The sequence below is a fragment of the Mesoplodon mirus genome (assembly GCF_964341445.2).
Source record: "Mesoplodon mirus genome assembly, chromosome: 12".
In the NCBI taxonomy this organism is placed as follows: domain Eukaryota; kingdom Metazoa; phylum Chordata; class Mammalia; order Artiodactyla; family Ziphiidae; genus Mesoplodon; species Mesoplodon mirus.
Window position 1 is genome coordinate 3747060 of NC_138988.1, and position 20741 is coordinate 3767800.

General features: G+C 56.1%; 1 protein-coding gene across 2 annotated transcripts in view; it reads left to right on the forward strand.

Annotated features, from left to right (window-relative positions):
* SLC6A6 (solute carrier family 6 member 6) overlaps positions 1-20741 on the forward strand; it is an 80639-nt gene that overhangs the window by 52237 nt on the left and 7661 nt on the right. Inside the window, exons 7-13 of one of the 2 annotated variants that reach the window (XM_082637373.1) lie at positions 6780-6914; positions 8067-8170; positions 8303-8427; positions 12129-12241; positions 17032-17169; positions 18107-18209; positions 18798-18898. In XM_082637373.1, coding sequence (XP_082493499.1) covers positions 6780-6914; positions 8067-8170; positions 8303-8427; positions 12129-12241; positions 17032-17169; positions 18107-18209; positions 18798-18898 — 819 coding nt within the window. Of the gene's footprint in view, positions 1-6779; positions 6915-8066; positions 8171-8302; positions 8428-12128; positions 12242-17031; positions 17170-18106; positions 18210-18797; positions 18899-20741 lie in introns of those variants that run through there. The other variant, XM_082637374.1, reaches the window with a different exon arrangement.

Consider the following 20741-nt stretch of genomic DNA (forward strand, 5'->3'; position numbering starts at 1 on the left):
CCTCATGATTTAAATATTCCCACCAGGTCCAATTACAAGTTATTGATGGTTCAACGGCCAGCTCAAAAAATTCCTGAAATTCAGCTCTCCTGAGCCTGCACAAGCTCCCACACACCACTGGCTCCCCATCAGGGAGTGGGCAGCAGTGTGAATGTTAGCAGATAACAAACCTTGGAGATGCCACTGATAAGTTAGCTGGTAATTGCATTGTTAATTACCAGCTGCTCTCCGGCCACATGCACCCTTGTAGCCTCAACATCCCCTGGGGGCTCGTTAGAAATGCAGACCTGTGGGCTGACCCCAGACCAACAGAATCAGAAGCTGCATTTGAACACTTTCCCCAGATAATCCAAATGCACACTGAGGTCTCAGAAGCACCAACTGGGATTTTTGCTGCTAAATCAGATTAACTGAATTATCTGACGATTTGCATTTCAGCTGGTAGCTAAGATGTTAGTTATTAAGGAAAGCTTTCACTGATGATTAAGTCGTTCGCTCATAACCAAAGTGTTAGTTGTAACTAAAGTATCTGCTGCTGTTTAATATATTACATGATGATCAAGATGTTAGCTATTAGCAAAGGTGGTAGCTGATAATTAAAATGTTACCTTATAATTCAGGTTTTAGGTGTAGCTGGTATATTGTCAATATGAAAATGTTAGCCTGTAACAAAAATGTTACCTGTTAGCAGAGCACAGCAATTACCTTGGTAACCAAGACACTGGCTGATATGATATCATAGTTTTTCTGATGACAGAAATCTGTGCAGAGGGTTCTGTTGGGATCACAGGTGTGAACCCAGCGCACTGACTAAGCCACAGCAAAGGTGTTGGCTGATCTGCCCTACATGCCCCTATCATGCCCCGACCCCTGTCGTTTGCATCTCGATAGGGGGAAAATCTCTTTAAGATCAAAAAGCCCTCAAAGGTCAAAAGAGTAAGTTAAGGTGGCATTTGAGGGACATCGATGGGCAGTGGGTGAAGTCATTTGGAGAAGGGGCCTTGCTGTACACATTCACCCCAGACAGAGAGGCCCTTAGGCAAAGTCATGGATCTGAAGAGACCCCAACAGTACTCAGGGACACGCCGGGCAGGAGGTGGGTGTCCGGTGGTGGAGGCAGAATGCGCACGGAGGCCTGCGCGCCCACACCCTCCGCCTGTTTCTCCGAGTAGAGTCACCTGCAACCCTAAAACCCAATCTGGAAAGGAAGCGGGCCAGGCTTCAGAAATCTGCACGGGCACACCCGCCGCTGACATCACCCACCCCGACAGGCAGGAAGAGGGGACGTGGCGTATTCCCGCCGCTCCTTGGGACGCGCGTCCTGTCTTGTCCCATGTCCTCCACCATCTTGTGTGCGAGCTGTTTCCTTACCACCTCTCTTTAAACAGTGAGGGAACTGGGCTGGGATTCGTTAATGACTCGTCCAAGGTCGCCCCTCCCTCTGAGCTTCAGTTTCCTCATCCAGAGATGGGTGAGGGTTAAAGCAAGCTGTGTCAACACCCGGCACAGTGCTCGGCACAGACTGTGCGGTAAGCGACAGTCCCTGCTTCCCTCTGTCCCTGCTCCCCACGTGGAGGCGAGCCCATCAGGAAGCTCTGTGGACCCTGGTCCCGAGCAGTGCTGCAGACACACTTACGCACGCGTGCTTTGAGCCTCTGCCATCTGCCGGGCGCTGCCGTGGGCATGGGGCCTGAGGTGCACAGAACAGACAGAAATCCCTACTGTCCAGGAACTGACAGACTTGTTGGTTGCAACAAGGGGAAGGTGTAAACCATACAGGCGTCAGTTGGCCACAAGAGCTATGGAGGAAAACAGGAGTGTCGGGTGCAGTTTCAAGGGGGGTCGGCCAGGCAAGGCTCTCCGAGAAGGGCACTTCGAGGCAAGGATCTGAAGGAAGTGAGGGTGGGCCGTACAGAGGCCCGGAGGTGTGAATGACCAGACCCTCTGGGAACCCCCAGTCTGATGGAGGAGCTAATGTCCCCTAGGAACAGTGAGCAGCGCTTGAGACACTTGCTGGGGCCGGAGAGTAGGGTCAACGCGAAAAGGAGAGGGTATGGGGCTGCATCGGGGGCGGGCTGAAGGACGTGACTTGCTAGAGGTCCCCCTGCCCACCCCCAGAGACGAGGCTCCAGGCCCCCAGGGGCGGGTGTGGTTCCCAGAACAATAGCAGGGCCTGGGCCAGCCGGGAGAAGCCAAGACAAACACAGTGAGGCTCAGTGGACTTCCTCAAGCCCCTCCGCCTGCCTACCCGCCCACCGCCAGCCGGGACTTCCAGCCCTGGCCACAGACCAGGCTCGCAGCCGCCATGGGGGCTGGGCCCACGGGCAGCAGGACGGCCTCATTCCTGGCCGTGGCCTCGCTCCAGTGGCTGACCCTGGTGCGGCAGGGGGTGGAAGGAGGAGCGCCGGGTCCTGGGAGGCTCAGGACCTGAGTTCAATCACTTTGCCTCTCTGGGTCTCAGTTCCCTTTTTTGTAATGTTCAGCCTTCTGAGGGTCTGACACTTGGCCCCGAATTTGCTGCCGCTTCATTCATTCAAGAAATTGAGATAATGGCGGCAGATGCTCTGTGGCACGTGTGTGCCAGGCACTGTTCTCAGTGCTGATTATTAATTATTAGTTCATTTAATCTCCTGATGCCTAAGGTATGTGTGGCTCTTACTACCATTTTACAGATGCGGAAACAGAGGTGCGGAGAGGTTAATGAACTTGCCCAAGGCCACACATGTTGTCGTGGCCGAGGTGGGATTTGAACTCGGGCAGCCCAGCTCCTAGCCTCAGTGCCCGTTGCCTGCTCTCTGCCCTCAGTCCTGTGCTGGGCTGACGGTCGTGTCCGACGCGAGTCCCAGCACGTAAAGTCCAGGGAGGTGACACAGAGGCCCAGATCCTCACACAGGAAGTGCAGCTCTGTGGACCCAAATGGCAGTTTGGTCCCGGACACGACACAGGCGCTGGCCTCTTCATCACCAGCCTCCAAGGCAGCTCTTCTGTCCAGTGCTTAGAAACAGGCAGGGGCAGCCGGCAGAGCCAGACCTGGTTTGGGATTTCAGCTCTGCCCCTATAGCCAGCATGACTGGGTGCCAGTCCTTTTCCCCCCTCTGAGTCTCGGTTTCCCCTTGTGTGAAATGAGTAGCGGTACCCACCCCCCAACAGGAGTGCTGTGAGGACCCTCAGGACCTGCCCAGGCGCTGGTCCCAGACCCTCGGCCCCAGGTCTCTGGGATGAGTGACCCACGCTGCCCAGGCCTTCTCCTCAAAGGAAGCTCAGGACAGCAGGAAACAAGCCCATCTCCCCGCTGCCTGGCTAGCCACCCTCTCCCTACCGTCCCTAAGGAATGAGGTAGCGTTGTCCTTGTAAGTTTCCAGGGCAGTTGGGCCACAGGGCTTTTGGGTCGAGGGCTCAGAGGAGCCACGGAGGTTTGCCAGCAAGAGTGGAAAAATACCACATCCCATGGCAAGGCCTGCTGGGCCCCCGCCAGAGGCCCATTGGTGGCGGCTGGCACCAGAGTCTCCCACGGGCATCCCCGGAGAGTCACAGAGAAGTTGAGAGAATGGCTCTCAGGGGCTTGTCCTCAGCGACAAATTTTGCAAAATAAGGGTGTCTTTCCAAAGAGGCGGCTGGGTGGCATGACCAGGTGGGCTGTCCTGTTCTGGGTTTGGGGAAGACAGCGGACACACACACACACACACACACGCACGCACGCCAGCTGGCCTGGACCACATCCCACCTCTGCCACCTACTGGCCCTGGGCCCCCGGGCAGCTGACATGACCTCACTGGGCCTCCCTGTCCTCATCTAGAAAATGCAGGTGATAATAGTTCTGCTTCTTCCAGTTGTGAGTTAACACGCATAAAGCTCTGGCATAGCGCCCGGCACACAGCAAGCGCTATATAAGTGCTTGTGAAACGAATTAAATACGTGGAAACACGGGAAGCCACCCCCACCCGGGAGGTGTCCTGTGTCCGTGACACAAAGCCCTCTGGCCACAGCCCCACGCCCGCCCAGCCCAGGGGGCCCTCAGGCTTTGAAGCAGCTGCCCTCCGCCCTCCGCCCTCCACCCTCCACCCGGCCGCTGTCAGCAGCCATTGTTCTCCGGGCCCTGAGCTAGGGGCCGGCGAGCCTGTCGGCAGGAAGGGAGGAACGGCCTGCGGGCTGGTCTTCTTTCTTCTCTCACCCCTTCCGTGGCTTCCTGACCTGCCTCCACCCTCCGCGTCTGCCTTCTGGTCCCTGGGAAATGGAGGGCTCTCTGCCTCGGGAGAAGAGAGTAAGGTGGCTGGGGAAACTGAGGCCCGGGGGAGAGGGGCGTCCAGGGAGGGTGTGGCAGAGGCGGAAGGAGGGTGGCCTTTTTCGCCTGGGACCCTCAGGAGGACCCGCTGCTAGGGTGAGTGGGGAAGCTGCCCGCTGGGAGGTTGCAGAGGTGCATACGGACCCCAGTCTGTGCAACCCCAGCTGACCCTCTTGGCCACTCCACCCCTCCCGCTGGCAGAGCTGGAGGAAACCTTAGAGCCCAGCTGGTTTGAGTCCCCCAACTTGGCAGGTGGGGAAATGGAGCCCAGAGAGGGGCAGTGACTTGCCCAAGGTCTCACAGCAAGCTTGTCACTGAGCCTGAATTCTGACCTGAGCCCTAGAGCCCTTGGGGAGTGCAGCTTCCCTCTGGCCTTTGGGAGGATTGAATGAACTGCCAGACGTTGAAGGGCTTTTTACTGCCCTGCTGTTGTCACTGGAGGAGGTTCTAGGCCACCCCCGCTCTGCTGCTTAAGTGCTGTGTGACCTGTGGGCGAGGGACAGACTCTCTGGGCCTCAGTTTCCTCGCTTTCAAGATGGAGTTAGGGCAGGACCAGGTGAGTGTAGAAGTCACTGCACTTGGATTAGCACTAGGCACACAGTAAGCGCTCAATAAATGCTGGCTGGTGGTATTGACTGAAGGTAGCTGAGCCCGACAGTCCCTGAAAGCTTCCTTCTTGCCTTTTTCCAAAGCCCCCTGCTAGTTGTTTCTACTCAGAGGGATGGCGGCTGTCTGAGAACTGGGCTCCGTTATGGCAGCTGGGTGAGGTTCAGGGCTCTATCACCACCCCCCGCATCGGTGTCTGTTACCTGCTTGAGTCCCAGAAGTGCCTGGCAGTGTTCTGGCACTGCCCCCTCCCCCAACACCACGAGCCTTTCATCCTGTTCTGTTTCCTCACCTGTAAAATGGGTGCATTGGCCATGCAGTGGTCCCTCCCTGGGCCCCTGGCCCCAAGGCCCTCAGAAGGGGTCAGGGGCTCTGTGAGCTAGTCTTAGCATTTCCACTGGTCACCACGGACTTTTGCATGTCCTGCACCTTGCAGTAAGATGCCTCATGCCTTGGCTCGGGGCTGACCCTCCACCCGCTGGGTGCAGGCCTTGAGCACGGTGGTGGCTTGGAGAAGTCTGGGAGCCCTGCCCAGCCTCAGTTCCTTCTCCAGCGGCAGGTTAGCCAACGTACCGATTTGGGGGTGTGGTGAGCATGAAGTGGGCTGGTGCTGGGGAGGCCTGGCTCAGCTGGTGCCCTGCTGAAATATCAGGATTTCACTGTCCATTCAGCCAGGCATCTTTGAGCTCCTCTCAGGCGTAAACCCTGCCCGGGAACTTCTTGTGTTGAAGAAAAAGTTGGGAAAATCCATCCACGAACTGAGGCTACGGGAGGTATGAAGGCTGGTGCTTTCGGGACAGGAGGAGTAGAGAAAGTAGGGCAAGGCCCTTGGAGATGGAAAGGCCTGGCCCGGGTCATCTCTGGTCCCCACCTTGATTGACCTAGGCCTGCCTGGGACGTGCTGTGTGACCCAGGGAAGGCTGTGGCCTCCTGCACCTCCAAGGAAGTGGAGGCCTTCCCCATCCTTGTTTCCCCTCTCCAGAAGTTCCTGTTGCTTCCTGCACAATCACATGGCCAACGACAGGCCCCATTTCTTGCTCAAGCACCTAAGTGGCCACCTAAGTGCCACACACTGTTTTGACCACATCATGAGCATCATTCCATTGAATCCTTGCCTAATCCCTTAATGAGGGCCTTCTATTACTCTTTCTTTCTTTTTTTTTTTTTTTTTTGTGGTACGCGGGCCTCTCACTGTTGTGGCCTCTCCCGTTGCGGAGCACAGGCTCCGGACACGCAGGCTTAGCGGCCATGGCTCACGGGCCCAGCCTCTCCGCGGCATGTGGGATCTTCCCAGACCGGGGCACGAACCCGTGTCCCCTGCATCGGCAGGTGGACTCTCAACCCCTGTGCCACCAGGGAAGCCCTATTACTCTTATCTTCGTTTTACATGTGAGGCCACAGGCCCAGAGAGGTTAAGCATCATGCCCAAGTTCACACAGCATGTGAGGGGACAGAGCGGGGATTTGAACCTACACTTACCTGGTTCTGAGCCATGAGTCATACTAATGGTTGGAATGTTAGCTGATCTGTGCTACGTCCTGTGGGCCAACCACTGGGCATACACACTTAATAGTTTACTGTCATATTGTGCATTTTCCTTCTTCACCTGCTAGAATGTCAGTTCCATGAGGGCAGGGATTGGTTCACTGTATTTCCCGGGCCTAGTATATATTTATAGATTTTTTTCATTGAATCTCAGTACATCTATGAGGTAGGTACTTGTATTATACCCAGGTTACAGGTGAGGCACCTGAGGCCCAGAGAAGGTAAGCAGCATGCCCAAAGTCACCCAGCAAGGGAAATATCAAGCTCAGCTCCAGAATGCCTGCCTCGGAGAGGATGCTCGAATTTAGCAGCAGCAGGCCCCCTAAATCGCTCTCGTCCCTTGCAGGTCGTCTACTTCACCGCCACTTTCCCGTTTGCCATGCTCCTGGTGCTGCTGGTCCGGGGACTGACGCTGCCCGGTGCAGGCGCAGGCATCAAATTCTATCTGTACCCCGACATCAGCCGCCTGGAGGACCCACAGGTACTGTAGGGCAGCCTGGCCCCCCTCCTACCCAGGGCCGGTGTGGGGAAAGGAAACTGAAGCAGTGTCCGTGGTTCTGGGCACACAGATCTAGCCGGGCCGTCAGCCCTGGTACTTTTCCACTGGGCTGTGGCGGGTTGTTCACGGTGCTCGTGGGCCATTCCGGCTGCGTGTATCTTTCCACATCGAGGACTCTGGAGGCCGGCCAATTATAAAGCTTCTTTAGGTATCGCGCCAGGTAAGGGAGAGAAGTCGCTATGAGCTGTTCTCCTCCTCTGCCACAGCGGCCTTGAGGGCTGCATCGTGGGGGTGGGAGAGTTGGGCTTCCTTGTCTGAGGATGGAATTCAGAGTTGGTGACTACTTAGAAGGTCGGTGGTGGGGGGGGCAAATACTAAACGTCCACCTCCAGGCACTCAGCCGCATGACCGCAGGCAGTTGAAGAGTTTATTGGCCCATCTGGGGATCTGGGGACCTTCTGTCCCCAGGGTCCTCAGCCTTTAGGTTGCCTCCAAGGGCCTGTGCTGCTTCGGGTCTCTTCCCTACTGTCCCCTCGCCCTAGGCAGGAGGTGGGTGGGAAGGGCTTGGCCATCATCAGAGGACAGCTGGGGAGGCAGCTCTCCTGGCCGACAGGAGCCACTTGATGAAGGTTCTGGAGAACAGCTTTGCCTGCATAATCCATTCAGGAATTCCTCCCCCTTCTAACTCGGGGGTCCCCAGACAAGAACAAGTGCAGTAATGGTAGCAGCTTTGACTTACAGGCTTACCGTGTGTCTGGCACTGGGCTAGATCTTAACTCTTTGAACCTGCAAAATAGCGCTGTGGGGCAGGGCAGTGGAGCCCATTTTACAGATGTGAAAACTGAGGCTCCAGGAGTCATATTTACATCATTCCACTGTTGGAATCCAGGTCCCTCTGCTTCAAAAGCCAGCCTCTTAACCCTGATGATGAGTGACTGGGGGCTTCTTAGACTTCTGGGATTCCTTGCAGCTTGGATTCCAGCGCAAACGCTCCAATTGCATCAAGAACCTGCATACTCCGAGGTGGTGCCCTCGGGGCCCGGTGGCCAGGGACCCGCGCCATCTCCTCCAGGCAGCCGGCTCTAAAGTCTCCTTTTCTCTCTCCTTGCCACCCTTCCCCTGCACCCTTCCCAGGTATGGATCGATGCTGGGACCCAAATATTCTTCTCCTACGCCATCTGCCTGGGGGCCATGACCTCGCTGGGGAGCTACAACAAGTACAAGTACAACTCGTACAGGCAAGTGTCGCACCAGCGGGCCTGGTGGGCCTTAGAAATGATGATGATGTTTAAAGAAAAAAGAGAAGAAGTAGGGAGCGTGGCTTCCTTGTGTTGTGAATTAACTTGCTCCCTGACATATGTGTAACATAGGGACTGTATGCTGCTGGGATGCCTGAACAGTGGTACCAGTTTTGTGTCTGGCTTCGCAATTTTTTCCATCCTGGGCTTCATGGCACAAGAGCAAGGGGTGGACATTGCTGATGTGGCTGAGTCAGGTATGGTGGTATCGGTGGCAGTGGTGGTGGGCACTGCCACCTAGTGTGTAAGCCGAGTACTGCAGGCATGAAGCCAGACCCCCCAGGGGGCTTTGTGGGGGGGATGAGCCTGGTTTCTGAAATGGACCCCCCCCACCAAGACGTCCCCCAAGTATCAAAGAGTATAAAAGCTAAATTTTAAACACTTCCAATTGCAATTTTGCCCAAGGGGCGGCAGAAACATGGGGGTTGGTTAAGTTGGGGAATATTCAGCTATTCTCATGTGGTCTTTCCCCCTCCCTGTCCTTCCCCAGCAAACTCCTGGTTTCAGCAACAGAAACCACTTCCTAACTCAGGCCCAAGGCAGCCACCAATCGGCATTCCATCACCACCTTCTCAGCTTTGGTTTCTGTATTTTGCACTTTGCTCCCAGCACGCCCCCTCTAAGCGAACCCATTCATTCATTCCACCGCTGTTTCTTGATTTGCTGAGTCTCTGCCCTGTGTCAGGCACCACCGTAGGCCCGGGTGGGGGAGGGACAGGGGGTGTGGCAGGCCACCCTCTGGGACGGTGACAGGTCCAGTTTGGGGGAAGGTTGTTGGGGACACCATCACCCCCCTGGGGTGTGGGCCCCATTGGTGGGGCACTTCCTGCAAGACACCTGCCAGTGGAGAGAGAGTCTTAGAATCAGAGTCTGCAAAGCCTGGGGTCTTAGGCTGGGATCCTGGGGTTCCAGCGAGATGGTTCTGGAACCCGAGAATTGTGAGGGCTTCAGCTGCTAGAATCCTAGAACGTCAGAAGCACAGGTGTCCCAGTTCTAAGACGTGCCCGTGGGTGCTCCCAGTCCTGCACCCCAGCTCTGCGGCTGCGGGGACTTCGATGTGGGAGTGAGAACCTTATTCCCAGGGTCCCCAAGGTCCGCCTTTCCGGCCTCTGTGCCCTCCTCCCATCCTGCTCAGGTCACTTGGAGGGTAGTTGTTGCTGTTTCACAGCCTGACCACCTGACTTCCCACGGCCTCTCAGGGGCCACTTGGAAGCAGGTGAGGGCCCTGGGCTGAGGCCCCTCCCAGGCCCAGAGGAGAGCGTGAGGTCCTAATTCCAGGGATCACAGACCAGGGTCAGGCACAGCTGGAGTCCCCGTATGGCGCTGCCTTTGCCCTTGTTGGAAACAAGGGCTGGTGTCCTGGTTCCCCAGCCAGGGACCCTAGTGTTGGGGGGTTGGGTGCCCCAGCATCATGCATTCAGATGTCACCACCGCAGATGAGGCCAACGGCTTGAGACCTAGGGCCTTGCTTGGGCTGGTCAGGGTCAGAGCTGGGATCTCCTGGACAGGCCCCTCTGACACAAGGATATCCCCCTGCAGCCTCCCCCTCCCACCGCGCACACATGCGACCGCTGGCTTCCTCTGGCCTCTCAGAGCCCCAGGCCCCGCTTCCCCGCCTACTTGGTGAAGATGCTCACTGCCCTGCCCACTCCTCCCACGCCCAGTGCTGCAGGACAGGCCTGACAAGCCCGCGCCTCAGCCCCACAGCTGTCTCCACTGTCCCCGCTCCCAGACCGGACCTTCAGACATAGTTTTCCTTCCCTGAGAGCCCCCAGAGGCAGGCCAGAGACTGAGGACACAAAGTAGTTCCAGAAGTGAAATAGCCACACGCGTGTGGGAGTTTGGCAGAGTGACGAAGGGGAGACAGTTGACATCTCCTTTGCAAATGGCTTTTTTTCCGGTTGAGGGCTTGCAAACCAATTCTGATCGATGGGGAATCGCCAGGAGCATGGAGGGAATTTGGCAGTGGGAGATTATGAAATATGTGAAATAGATCTTTCAATAGATCTGTCAATATATGAAATAGATCTTTCTCTGTGGACAGCTAGATACTATTATATATGTCTTCATCGTCAAGATAAGTTGTTTCTTATTCCCGTCCACCTCAAAGACCTTGTCATTTATTCCCCACGGTGATGTCTGAACAGCCGACACATCAAGAGTGATTATTTCGCTAATAAGCTTTTAACAAGCACCATATTGAGCGAAGTGCATTGGAACGAGATAATTATTTAGCCGAACGGAGTGCAAATTGCAAATGAAGCGTAGAGCGGGGCATCTCTGCTGCCCCAGGGGCTCCAGCGGCTGCCGTGTCTCCCCGACTTCTCTCTCTAGTTCCCTTGCTTTCAGAGAAGGATGCTCAGACCCTCCCCCGGAGGCTGGCTTGAAAAAGGCAAAACTGAAATACAGAAACAGCCGTTGAGAAGCTTCAGGGCCCAGCGGGCGGGCGGGGCAGGGGCGGGGCGAGGGCCCCATTTTACATCTGTCTCACAGCGGCTGGATTGATTCCTTCCGGTGCCGCCTACAGTCAGGCCAGAGCTGACCTGGGGGGCCCAGGGGGCCCCAGCCAGGTGGAGATGCGGGTCCTACTCCAGCTGGGGCTTTGGGGTTGGGACGAGCACCCTTCCACTTCTTCCGGGGTTTTTCCCCCATTGCCTCCGAGGACATGGTCACAGTCACCGTTGGGCTTGCCTCACGTCGGGGACTCTGGCTGTACAGGGTCTCGCCCTCGCCACCACGTGTGTGGTCAGTGCCGTACGATATGGTTTCTGGCTCCAATTTATTTCAAAAGTTTTTTTTTTTTTTCATTCTCAGACCATTCATTTGGTTCCTGATACCTGTTTCAAATATCCTGCCCTCCAGCCCTTCTTGTTTCACATTTCTTGTCTTTTTTTAATTGTTTTTGAGTTGTGGATTTTGCTCTATTTTTTTTTCAGCCCAGGCCCTCCCTGTCTCCTTTCTTTGGCGGCTCCTGACCGTCTGGTGGACCCACAGGTCTCGGTTACAGCTCCGTCTTTCCCCCGGCGTCTTCTCTCAGGCCGACTGGAGGCGAGAGGGGACGCTTCCAGTTGGAGGCACCCCCAGAGCTGGTGGGGCTCCTGCCTGCAAATAGTCACGGCCCTCCCTAGAGATCAGAGCCCTTTACCAGGGAAATGGCACCAGCACCCAAGAATCTGAGCAGGAGAAACCTCGTTGGGGTTCACGTACGGGAACCTGCCCCTCACTTCTGGGGGGCGCCTGAGGCCCCGAGAGGGCGTACGGTGACGTGATGCGGAGGTGGTGGGCCGAGGACTGGACTGCAGCGCCTGGGGTCTTGCCCCGCACTCACCTCCCTCCGGCTTTGGGCCTTGGCTGTGACGGTGCTCCAGTGGATGCACAGATGCACCCCCAAGAGACATCGGCCCCGCGGGGCGTGGTTCTGTGTTCTTTTTTCTGGCCACTCATTTAGTGTTTCAGTAGAAAGCTTTTCTTTGCAAACAGGGCGTTAGTAGTCAGATAACTCTGGTAGTCAGGACGCTCCCTTTTTTTGCTTCCTTCCAGCAAACGTTGGTGTGGTTCTCTGGTTTGGGGGGAGGTCCTCCTTTCCCAAGCCGGCAGACTGAGTTCCAGGCTTGGTCCTATTTCCTACCCCATAACCGGTGTCCGCTCGGAACCTGGCGTGTGAGGAGGCCACCTGTGCTGCTGCATAGGAGACAGATGCTAAAACGGGGCCCCGCCTGAGCCCCGGCGCGTCCCACCCCACAGTGAGACAGGCCTGGCCTCTTCCCCCAGGCGGGACCCTGCATCTGGGGCTTGGGAGACCCGCCTCAGACCCGAGTGTCTTGTGTGGCTCCGGGGCTCGGGGCGGCTCGGGCGCTGATGTCTCCCCTCTGCCCCTCCCCATCTTCTCTTCCGTTAGGTCCTGGCCTGGCCTTCATTGCCTACCCGAAAGCTGTGACGATGATGCCGCTGCCCACGTTTTGGTCCATCCTTTTTTTTATTATGCTTCTCTTGCTTGGACTGGATAGCCAGGTATGTACAGAGCGAAGGGATGGCCCCTGGGTGGGACCGCCTCCGCCCCCCTCCACCCCCCCAAACCTGGTTCTGGAAGAGCCTCCCTCTTTGTGCTGTGAGTGAGCTGCTCACACCCCTTCACACCCCTCTGCAGACCTTCAGCAGCTTTGGCCAGCCAGGGTTCCTCGGGGACCCCAGGAGTGGAAACAGCCTCAGGGCAGCAGCAGGGTGTTGTCTGCCCCAAAGCTCGAGTCTTTGACCTCGGCAAGGGGAAACGGACAGCCACAGGGTGTGGTCCACAGGGAGCCATGGGTACGACTAGCAGGGCAAGCCCGAAAAGCAGTGGCGTGTGCCGTGGAGCATGGGGCACCCAGGCAGGCCAAGGAGGGACATGGCACATAGGCCGTTCGGGCAAGGGGCCAACACCTCTCTCTAGGGCATGAGGTGGTCACTGGCCAGGCCGTCACTGGCAGACCTAAGTGTGGCCACAGAAGCTGGAACTGCGGCTGTGTTCTCTGCTTCCTGGGGCACATGGGTCCACGAGCTTGGCCCCCACGGGGAAACTGATCCTCCGGGGCCTTGCCAACACCCATCCTGCCCTCCAGCCTTCCCGGCTTTCTGCCCCCTCCCCGCAACAGGCAGGACTCCATGTACACCATAGTTATTTCCCACGCTTCTTAACCCCCGCGTCCCATCCCTCCAGGACTCAGGCCTCCTCCCGACCCCCTGGGGATGTCAGTGAGAGCCAGCTGGGGCTACATCTGGCTTTGGAGTAACACTGTTCCCAGCCCCCATGCTGCTCTGTGTCATGGAACACGTTTCCTCCCCCACTCAGCCTCAGTTTCCTCATCTGGTAAATGGGTATGGTTATACCTACATTGCCTTGTGGGAAATGCCAGGCACAGTGCCTGGTAGGGAGCAGTCAGTGGTGCTTGGAGGACCGTAGAGTGAGCCCCTGGGACACTTTCCCTGGAGATAGGTGTGTTTTCTCTGAGGCCTTCTTGAGAGCACAGGTGTGGCTCCAGGGGTGGACAGGTAAGGTGTGCAGGGTGGGCTGGCCCTGTGCGCATGGCCATACGGGCCTTCATCTGAGGTCAGGCACTGAAAGGCAGCCTTGTCTGCAGGCTGGGCTCCGGCTGCCTCACAGAGGTCTGGTCTCACCCTGTGAGAGGTGGGGTCCTGCTCCTGTTCAGGAGAGAGCTTTGCCACTGCCCCCTGGGCAGCAGCCTCAAAGCCCGTGCCCGGATGGTCCCCGGGGACTCAGAACGGGGCAGGAGGAAAGTCTTAGAAGGTCAGGCAGCGGAGAGGAGGTGGTCCACTAGCAAGGTTAAGAGCAGAGTGGAGGATTTGGCAGAAAGAGGACCAGGATTATCAGAGAAGACGGAAGGAAAACATTTGGGAGACTGTAAACAAAATACTTGTGCCGTTGTTGATGGGCTTGAGCTGTGTAAACAGCAAGAGGACTCCATCCATCATTCCTAGTTAATGAGTTTGGCCTTCAGAGGCCCCAAGCAAATGGCTTTTATAACTTCTTCCAGAGCTCTCAATGAAAGCCAAAGACAAAAACAGAAAGAGGTTAATAAATGACAAAACATGACATCTCCATGGGCCCAAAATTGGCCTCTTGGGATGCGGAACTGCTTCATGAACGGGCGGAGGTGGTTATTCATTAGATTCCCCCTGGTTGAGGGTGTGCACCTCTGAGCCAGGCCCACTGCGGCTGTTTGCTCAGGGAACCTCAAAGCTCTCAAAGCCAGCCTCGCAGGGAGCCGGTGCTCTCCTGCTTCAGAGCAAGGAACTCATGGCACTGAACGACCTGCCTAACTGATGTGCCAGGAAAGGGCACGGTGGGATTCGAACCCTGGCATCCCTCCCCTGCATCTACGTGCTCTGTGAAGTCAGGGACGTGGGGGAAGGTTTTGCAGATGCCAACGACCACCTCGTACAGCCCCAGCAGTGATAGGGGCCCTGCCCTGCGAGCTGTCCACTCGGACCAGGCTTCACGTGTCGTGTGTGGCAAAATACAAATAACACAAAATCAACCGTCGTATCCTCCTTTTTGCTTTTTGCGGTACGCGGGCCTCTCACTGTTGTGGCCCCTCCCCCGTTGCGGAGCACAGGCTCTGGACGCGCAGGCTCAGCGGCCATGGCTCACGGGCCCAGCCGCTCCGCGGCATGTGGGATCTTCCCAGACCGGGCACGAACCCGTGTCCCCTGCATCGGCAGGCGGACTCTCAACCACTGCGCCACCAGGGACGCCCCATCGTAACCATTTTTAAGTGCCCAGCTCAGAGCGTTAAGTACGCTCACGTTGTCGTGCAGCCATCACCACCATCTCCAGAACTTTCTCATGTTCCCAAACTGAAATTCTGTCCCCACTAAACACAAACCCTCCCCCCTAACCTAGCTTTTATGCATCAGCTCCTTAATCCACGCAGTGTCCCGATGCCTGGGTACAACTGTTCCCCAGAGCCGAGAAAACTGAGGCTCAGAGAGAACTGGACCTGGGCTGAGGCCGCACCCAGTGGGTTAAGGACTGGAGTCATGGCTGCCTGTCCCCAGACCTGCCCGTTTGTCCCTGCTAGTTGGCCTTTCCTTTGAGTTCCCCCCAAAGAACTCCGTTCTTTGGACATGCAGGGATCCACAGCCAGTCTCAGGCAGGGGGCGCGTGAGCCTCGCTCATTAGAGGAGGGAGGGTTCCTAGCATTTGGGGGGAGCACTGTGTTTGGCTGAGGGGCCATCGTACCGCTGTGTGTTTCCCAGGGAGAGGGAGTAGGACCGTCACCCATATGGAGGCAGATGCCTGTCGCTAGCTGGCCCGCCCAAGGGGGACACAGTCTGTGAACAAACAGCGCAAGGAGAAGAGAGCTGGATTCCCTCTCCCCCAGGAGCTCACCCATTCAGCCCCTGACGTGCGTTAGCAGGAATCACCCCATTGCCAGTCTACTCTAATGATTTCCCATCTTTCTCATCACCCCTGTTGAGTACGCAAGATGCTCCCATTCTACAGAGAAGGAAGCTGAGGCTCAGAGAAGTCAGGGTCACACCACTATTAAGTGAGGGAGGTCTCGAGAGGCTGGTGGAGGGGTGAGGGCTGGGGTTGGTGTCCCCCAGAGGTGCAGTGAACTTGGAAACAAGTTTATTTTTTATCTTTGGCTGCGTTGGGTCTCTGTTGCTGTGCGTGGGCTTTCTCTAGTTGCGGCGAGTAGGGGCTCCTCTTCGTTGTGGTGCGCGGGCTTCTCATTGCGGTGGCTTCTCTTGTTGCGGAGCACGGGCTCTAAGCGCGAGGGTTTCAGTAGTTGTGGCACGCAGGCTCAGTAGTTGTGGCTCATGGGCTCTAGAGCACAGGCTCAGTAGTTGTGGTGCACAGGCTTCATTGCTCCACGGCATGTGGGATCTTCCCGGCCCAGGGATCGAACCCGTGTCCCCTGCACTGGCAGGCGTATTCTTAACCACTGCACCACAAGGGAAGTCCCAGAACCTTTGTTTTTAACTGCTTTTCAAGCTTAATGTTTGAGCTGCGGGTCTGCTCTAATCCAGTGGCAATTTAGGCTCAGAACCCCTTTGGCTGACACATCAATCAGAGGTCAAATCGTCAGTCCCCTGTTCTCTTTGGACCCCTTTCAAGAGCCTCTTGATCATCTTTTCCCTGAATTTCCAGCCCCTTTGGGCACATGAAAGGGACTTGCTCCTTGTGTATATTCCTCAATCCTCCCGTGATGCTTCCCAAAGGAGTCAGCGGTTGGCCATGTCTTGTAGGAAGGCTGGGGAAACCTCCTTCCCAAAAGCCTCTCCCAGATGAAAGAGCAGACAGGTCGAGGTTTTAGCTTTTTAACGTTTAAAGGAATCAGATGGCCTCAGAGGGTGTGTTGGTTGGCAGAGCAGTTTGGCTATAGCCACCCCAATTATAAGTGCATCTGCATGGCCTTTAACTCTGAAGTGTACTTCTAGACTGTGCTATGGATACTTGTGCACACATGCCTAAAGACAGACTTGGGGGAAGAGTCCTGCCCAGGTCAGCAGCCGCGGAGGCTGGACACTGTCTACCGGGCACTGGTTAGATCCATGATGATAAGCGTCCACAGGGTGGAGTTTTATGCCACCATTTAAAAACCGAGGCAGCTGCATGGACTGATGTGGGATGACCTCCGGGATAAATCATTAGGTGCAAAGATGAGAAGATTTAGAAAGATTGAGGGTCACCCTAGAAAGTTACCCATGGACTGGCCTTTTCGATCAGCTATTTTATCTTTGGGAGCCCAGGGGAGGGTTCCTGGGGTCACGGGCAGCATTTGGCTCACACACATGGGCCTTTGGGCGGCATGCACGTGTGCAAAATCCCCCCACGGGCCCATGATCCCCACAGGGTTAAAAACCACCATGTGAATTGGATGGGGAGCTAAGGCCCAGATTTGCCTGGGTTACCACCCATTGGTCACGTGCTGCCGTGCGGCCCTTTGTGCCAGGCCCGGCCGGGTGCTCAAGGCCCAGAAATGATGGGGCACCGCCCTTGGCTTCAAAGATGACCCAGACCAAAGTGGCAGGTTGCCGCGTCGACGCACACGTGCCAGCAAGCGTGCCCAGTGGAGGGTCAGCACGGGCCTCAGAGAAGCGCTCAGGGCCGCAGAGGTGTGGAGTATGTGGGCAGCGGCGCGTGGCCCGCCAGGCCTGGCTCAGCGGGCAGGACTACTCTCCACACGTAGCCCAACGGTGTGGACACTGCCCCACAGCCAACCTCGCCGGGGCCTTGTCTCTGAGCTGAGGGGCTGCTGGACCTCTGCCACTCACCCCTCTCCTTTCCTCCCCAGTTTGTGGAAGTGGAAGGACAGATCACATCCTTGGTTGATCTTCACCCATCCTTCCTAAGGAAGGGTTTCCGCCGGGAAATCTTCATCGCCTCCATATGTTGTGTCAGCTACCTGCTGGGGCTGACCATGGTGACGGAGGTAGGTGGCTCTCTCACCTGGCATGAGGGGCCTCCCCTGGCAGGGCTCCTGTTGCTCTAAATATGTTTCAAAGGTCAGTTCAAGGCCACGCCACCTCCCCGCTCCCCCCTGTGGAGGCAGCTGGGTGAGAGGTCCAGGCCCGCTGAGCTCCCGGCCACCCTACTTCAGGAGTCCTGCCCCATCCAGGGGCAGCAGGAGGCAGCTCAGGACCCAGCACTTGAGCCAGACTCCCTGCCCCACTTCCCTGTTACCCTGGTAGCACAGTGACCACCCTCTGCCCTCTGTCCCTCCTCATCCCCAGAGGCCTGAGGAGGGGTCCTTCAGCCGAAATCCATTTTAACCACAGCTCTGTCCCCCTCCCCGCCCCCCACTGTGTGCAGTGGCCCTTCTCAGGCCTGCAGGGGAGGCATGTGAGCGTGTCAGCCTAAGCCCGGACCCGGGCTCATCCCTCCTGTGCCCCTCACCCATCTCTCCATACTCTCCAGCACAGGGTTGCATTTGCCCCCAAATTTGGGGTTTCACATCACCGATTTTCCTTACCAGAAGTAAAAATAAATGCTTTTCTCGAAGTGTCTGTAAGAAACACCCCCTGAAAGGCAGACCACAGGTTCATACACTGAGCAATGGGGTCTCACTGAAGTCTTCTGTGTTGGCCACAGTGAATGTTAAGCCCCTCCTTTGGAAACAGGCTTCAGAGAACCCATCATTTTTTGCTAAGAAAGACATGTTTTGCTTTCTTTGCTGTGTGTGTGTGTCTTTTTAATTAAATTTGTCATGAAGTTAAGCATCTTTTTAGACATGTGTCTGGTCCTTACACCCTCTGCACTTTTTTTTCCCTTGGGTTTTCTATTTCTTATTGACAGGCCAGATCTCTTTATATATTGAGGGAATGAGATGCCAAATAACAAATCCACCTTCTCTGGTTTTTTCTTCACAGGGTGGCATGTATGTGTTTCAGCTCTTTGACTACTATGCAGCTAGCGGTGTATGCCTTTTGTGGGTTGCATTCTTTGAATGTTTTGCTATTGCCTGGATATATGGTGAGTAGAGATGTTTGCATATCTTACTCAAGTCTCTCCTTTGGGCTTCTCTATCTAGAAGCTTCAGAAACAGAATTCTAGTGGGAATTTCATTTTGAGTCAGACACAGAGGCACTCCCTGCCCGGACTTTTCCTCTCAAGGCCGCCCCTTCCAGCACAAATAATCTGACCGTAGCCACACCGAAGATTCTCCCCATGCTGAAGGTGCGAGGTGTGAGTGGATGCTTTGACAAACGCAGAATGTGGCCGTGCAGGGGTCTGTCTTTGATGAACCACTCTAGGGTCCAGGAATGGTCCATTCTGACTTCCTCGAGACCTTGGAATGGCCACACGGGGATTTGGGGGGTCTGTGTAAAGTTGCCAGAAAAATACCGGGTGCCCAGAGACGTGAATTTTAGATCATTTCAGATAAACGTCTGCCAACACTTGGGTCTATGTGGTATGGAGATGCAGGGACCTGGATGAGGCCCTGGAGACACCCCCTCCCCGCCACCACCCCCAGGGCCCTTGAGCCCCTCCTGTGCTGTTCCCGGGGCGGATGCTGCATCGGACACCGGGTCAACATCTGTCTGCCTCTGTCTCTTGCAGGCAGTGATAACTTTTATGACGGTATTGAGGACATGATCGGCTATCGGCCTGGGCCCTGGATGAAGTACAGCTGGGCCGTGGTCACTCCGCTTCTCTGTCTCGTGAGTGTCCTTCCGCGCGGCCGTGGGCAGTAGCCGTTCCTCCCTGGGGCTTGACAGTTTCACCCGCTAACGCATCGTTTGTTCAACATCTGCTTAGTGCTGGCCTCTGACAGGCCTAGTGACAGCTGTGCTGGGGAGGGGCCAGGCTGCTCCAGAGGGTTCCCCATGCAGCATGAGCAGGAGCTGGTCAGGAGGAGGGAGTAGGAATGGCAGTGCTGGCAGAGGGGTGCGAGTCGGGCACGCCAATGAATTTCAGGGTTCCATCACTGAGTACATGACCTTTCCCCAAACCCTTCCAGAGTTCATGGGCACAGTCAGGGTCACTGATTAAGTTGAGGGGCCTTGGGGAATGTCGAATGGAGACGTCATAGACCCTGGAAATGTGGTGTTTCCCATGGAGGGTGGGGCTTGTGCCTGGAGAGGGGAGGTCCCAGCAGAGGGGACCCCTGGGCTCTCCCAGGAACAAGGAAGCTTGGTAGCCGCCAGGACCCAAGGGCAGTGATGTGCACGTCCCCCTTCGCAGCAGGGTTCCTGCACCTGCCATCTGGGGACGTGGCCTTGGGGCCCAGGCACCCGTTACGCTCCGCTAGGAGGCTCTGGCCAAAGGGAGGTCCTCTGCAGCAAAAGCTGCTTCCCTGCCGGTGTTTGAAACCTATCGTGAGCTTGGAGCTAATTGCAAGGAAAGACGTCTGCTCTGCTGCTCTCAGCTCAGACTGTGGGGAGCACAGATGGCAGAAATGTTCCTTGTGTTTAGGAACCAGGTGCCGGGAGATACATGGGCCCTCCCCTCAGTGACCTCTGTTTCCAGGCCTTTCCTCGCAGGGCCCCAGTTCCTGCATTTGTAAAACAAGGAGACTGACTGATGCGGGGCTGAGTGGCAGCGACCATCTTAGGTTGTCTTAGGTTGTTACTTTATTCCTGAGCGCGGTCTCGGCCTTTTCATCTGAGATGCAGATTTTCCCCACAAAATTAAGGAAGCTGTGGCAGCCAGTAACCACGATCGGGGAGTGCATTGTTGGAGGTGAATTTAGGTGGGTGCAAAGCCCATGTTCTCATCCTCACTTAATGATTTATTTGTGGGCAACTCCCCTCACCACTCTGACCATCAGATTCCTCCTCCCTCCCTCCCTCGGGGATTGGATAGGTGAGAGGCTGCATTCTGAGGTGGCGGGAAGAGGAACGTGACACAGGCAGGCATGCTGCTTCCCGGGTTGAGTTGGGAGGGCAGAGCTGCCCTCCCTTGGGACCCTCCCCCACTAAGCTTCACCCCACACGTAGGACAGCAACAACAGGGCCAGGCATACAGTAGGTGCCTAATGAAGAGCTTTCCCCCCACCCCCTCAAACCCCCCTTATTAGATAATGAAGGTTTGAGTCATTTTCACTGGGTTCTACACGGAGAGGCTGTAGTTCTGACCAGAAGCAGCCCTCCAGCCAGCCTAGCGTGCAGGCTTTGGGGCGCAGAGCTGACCCCACCCCACCCCTATGTTCCTTAAGAACTAAAAGCCACTTCTGTTTTTCCTTTTGATGCCACCATTTTGAAGTATCATTGATCATTGGTGAGTCTGACCCTCCCAGAGGAAAAGACAGTCCTAGGGAGGACCACAGGCCCGGGCGGGCAGCGCCACACTGAGAGTGCAGGGGAAAAAGCCTGTTTGGCTGGAAGTAGGTCTGTCAGTCAGTGATGTGGACACGCTTAAGGGACAGAGCCCTATGCTGTGTTCTGATAATGGACCCCTGGATGCAAAGGTGGTTCAAAACCAACCTTCAAGATAAAGACAAGCTGATCCTAAAATATAGTTCACTTGAAGTTTTTGGATGCTTATTTTTAAGATTAGAAAATG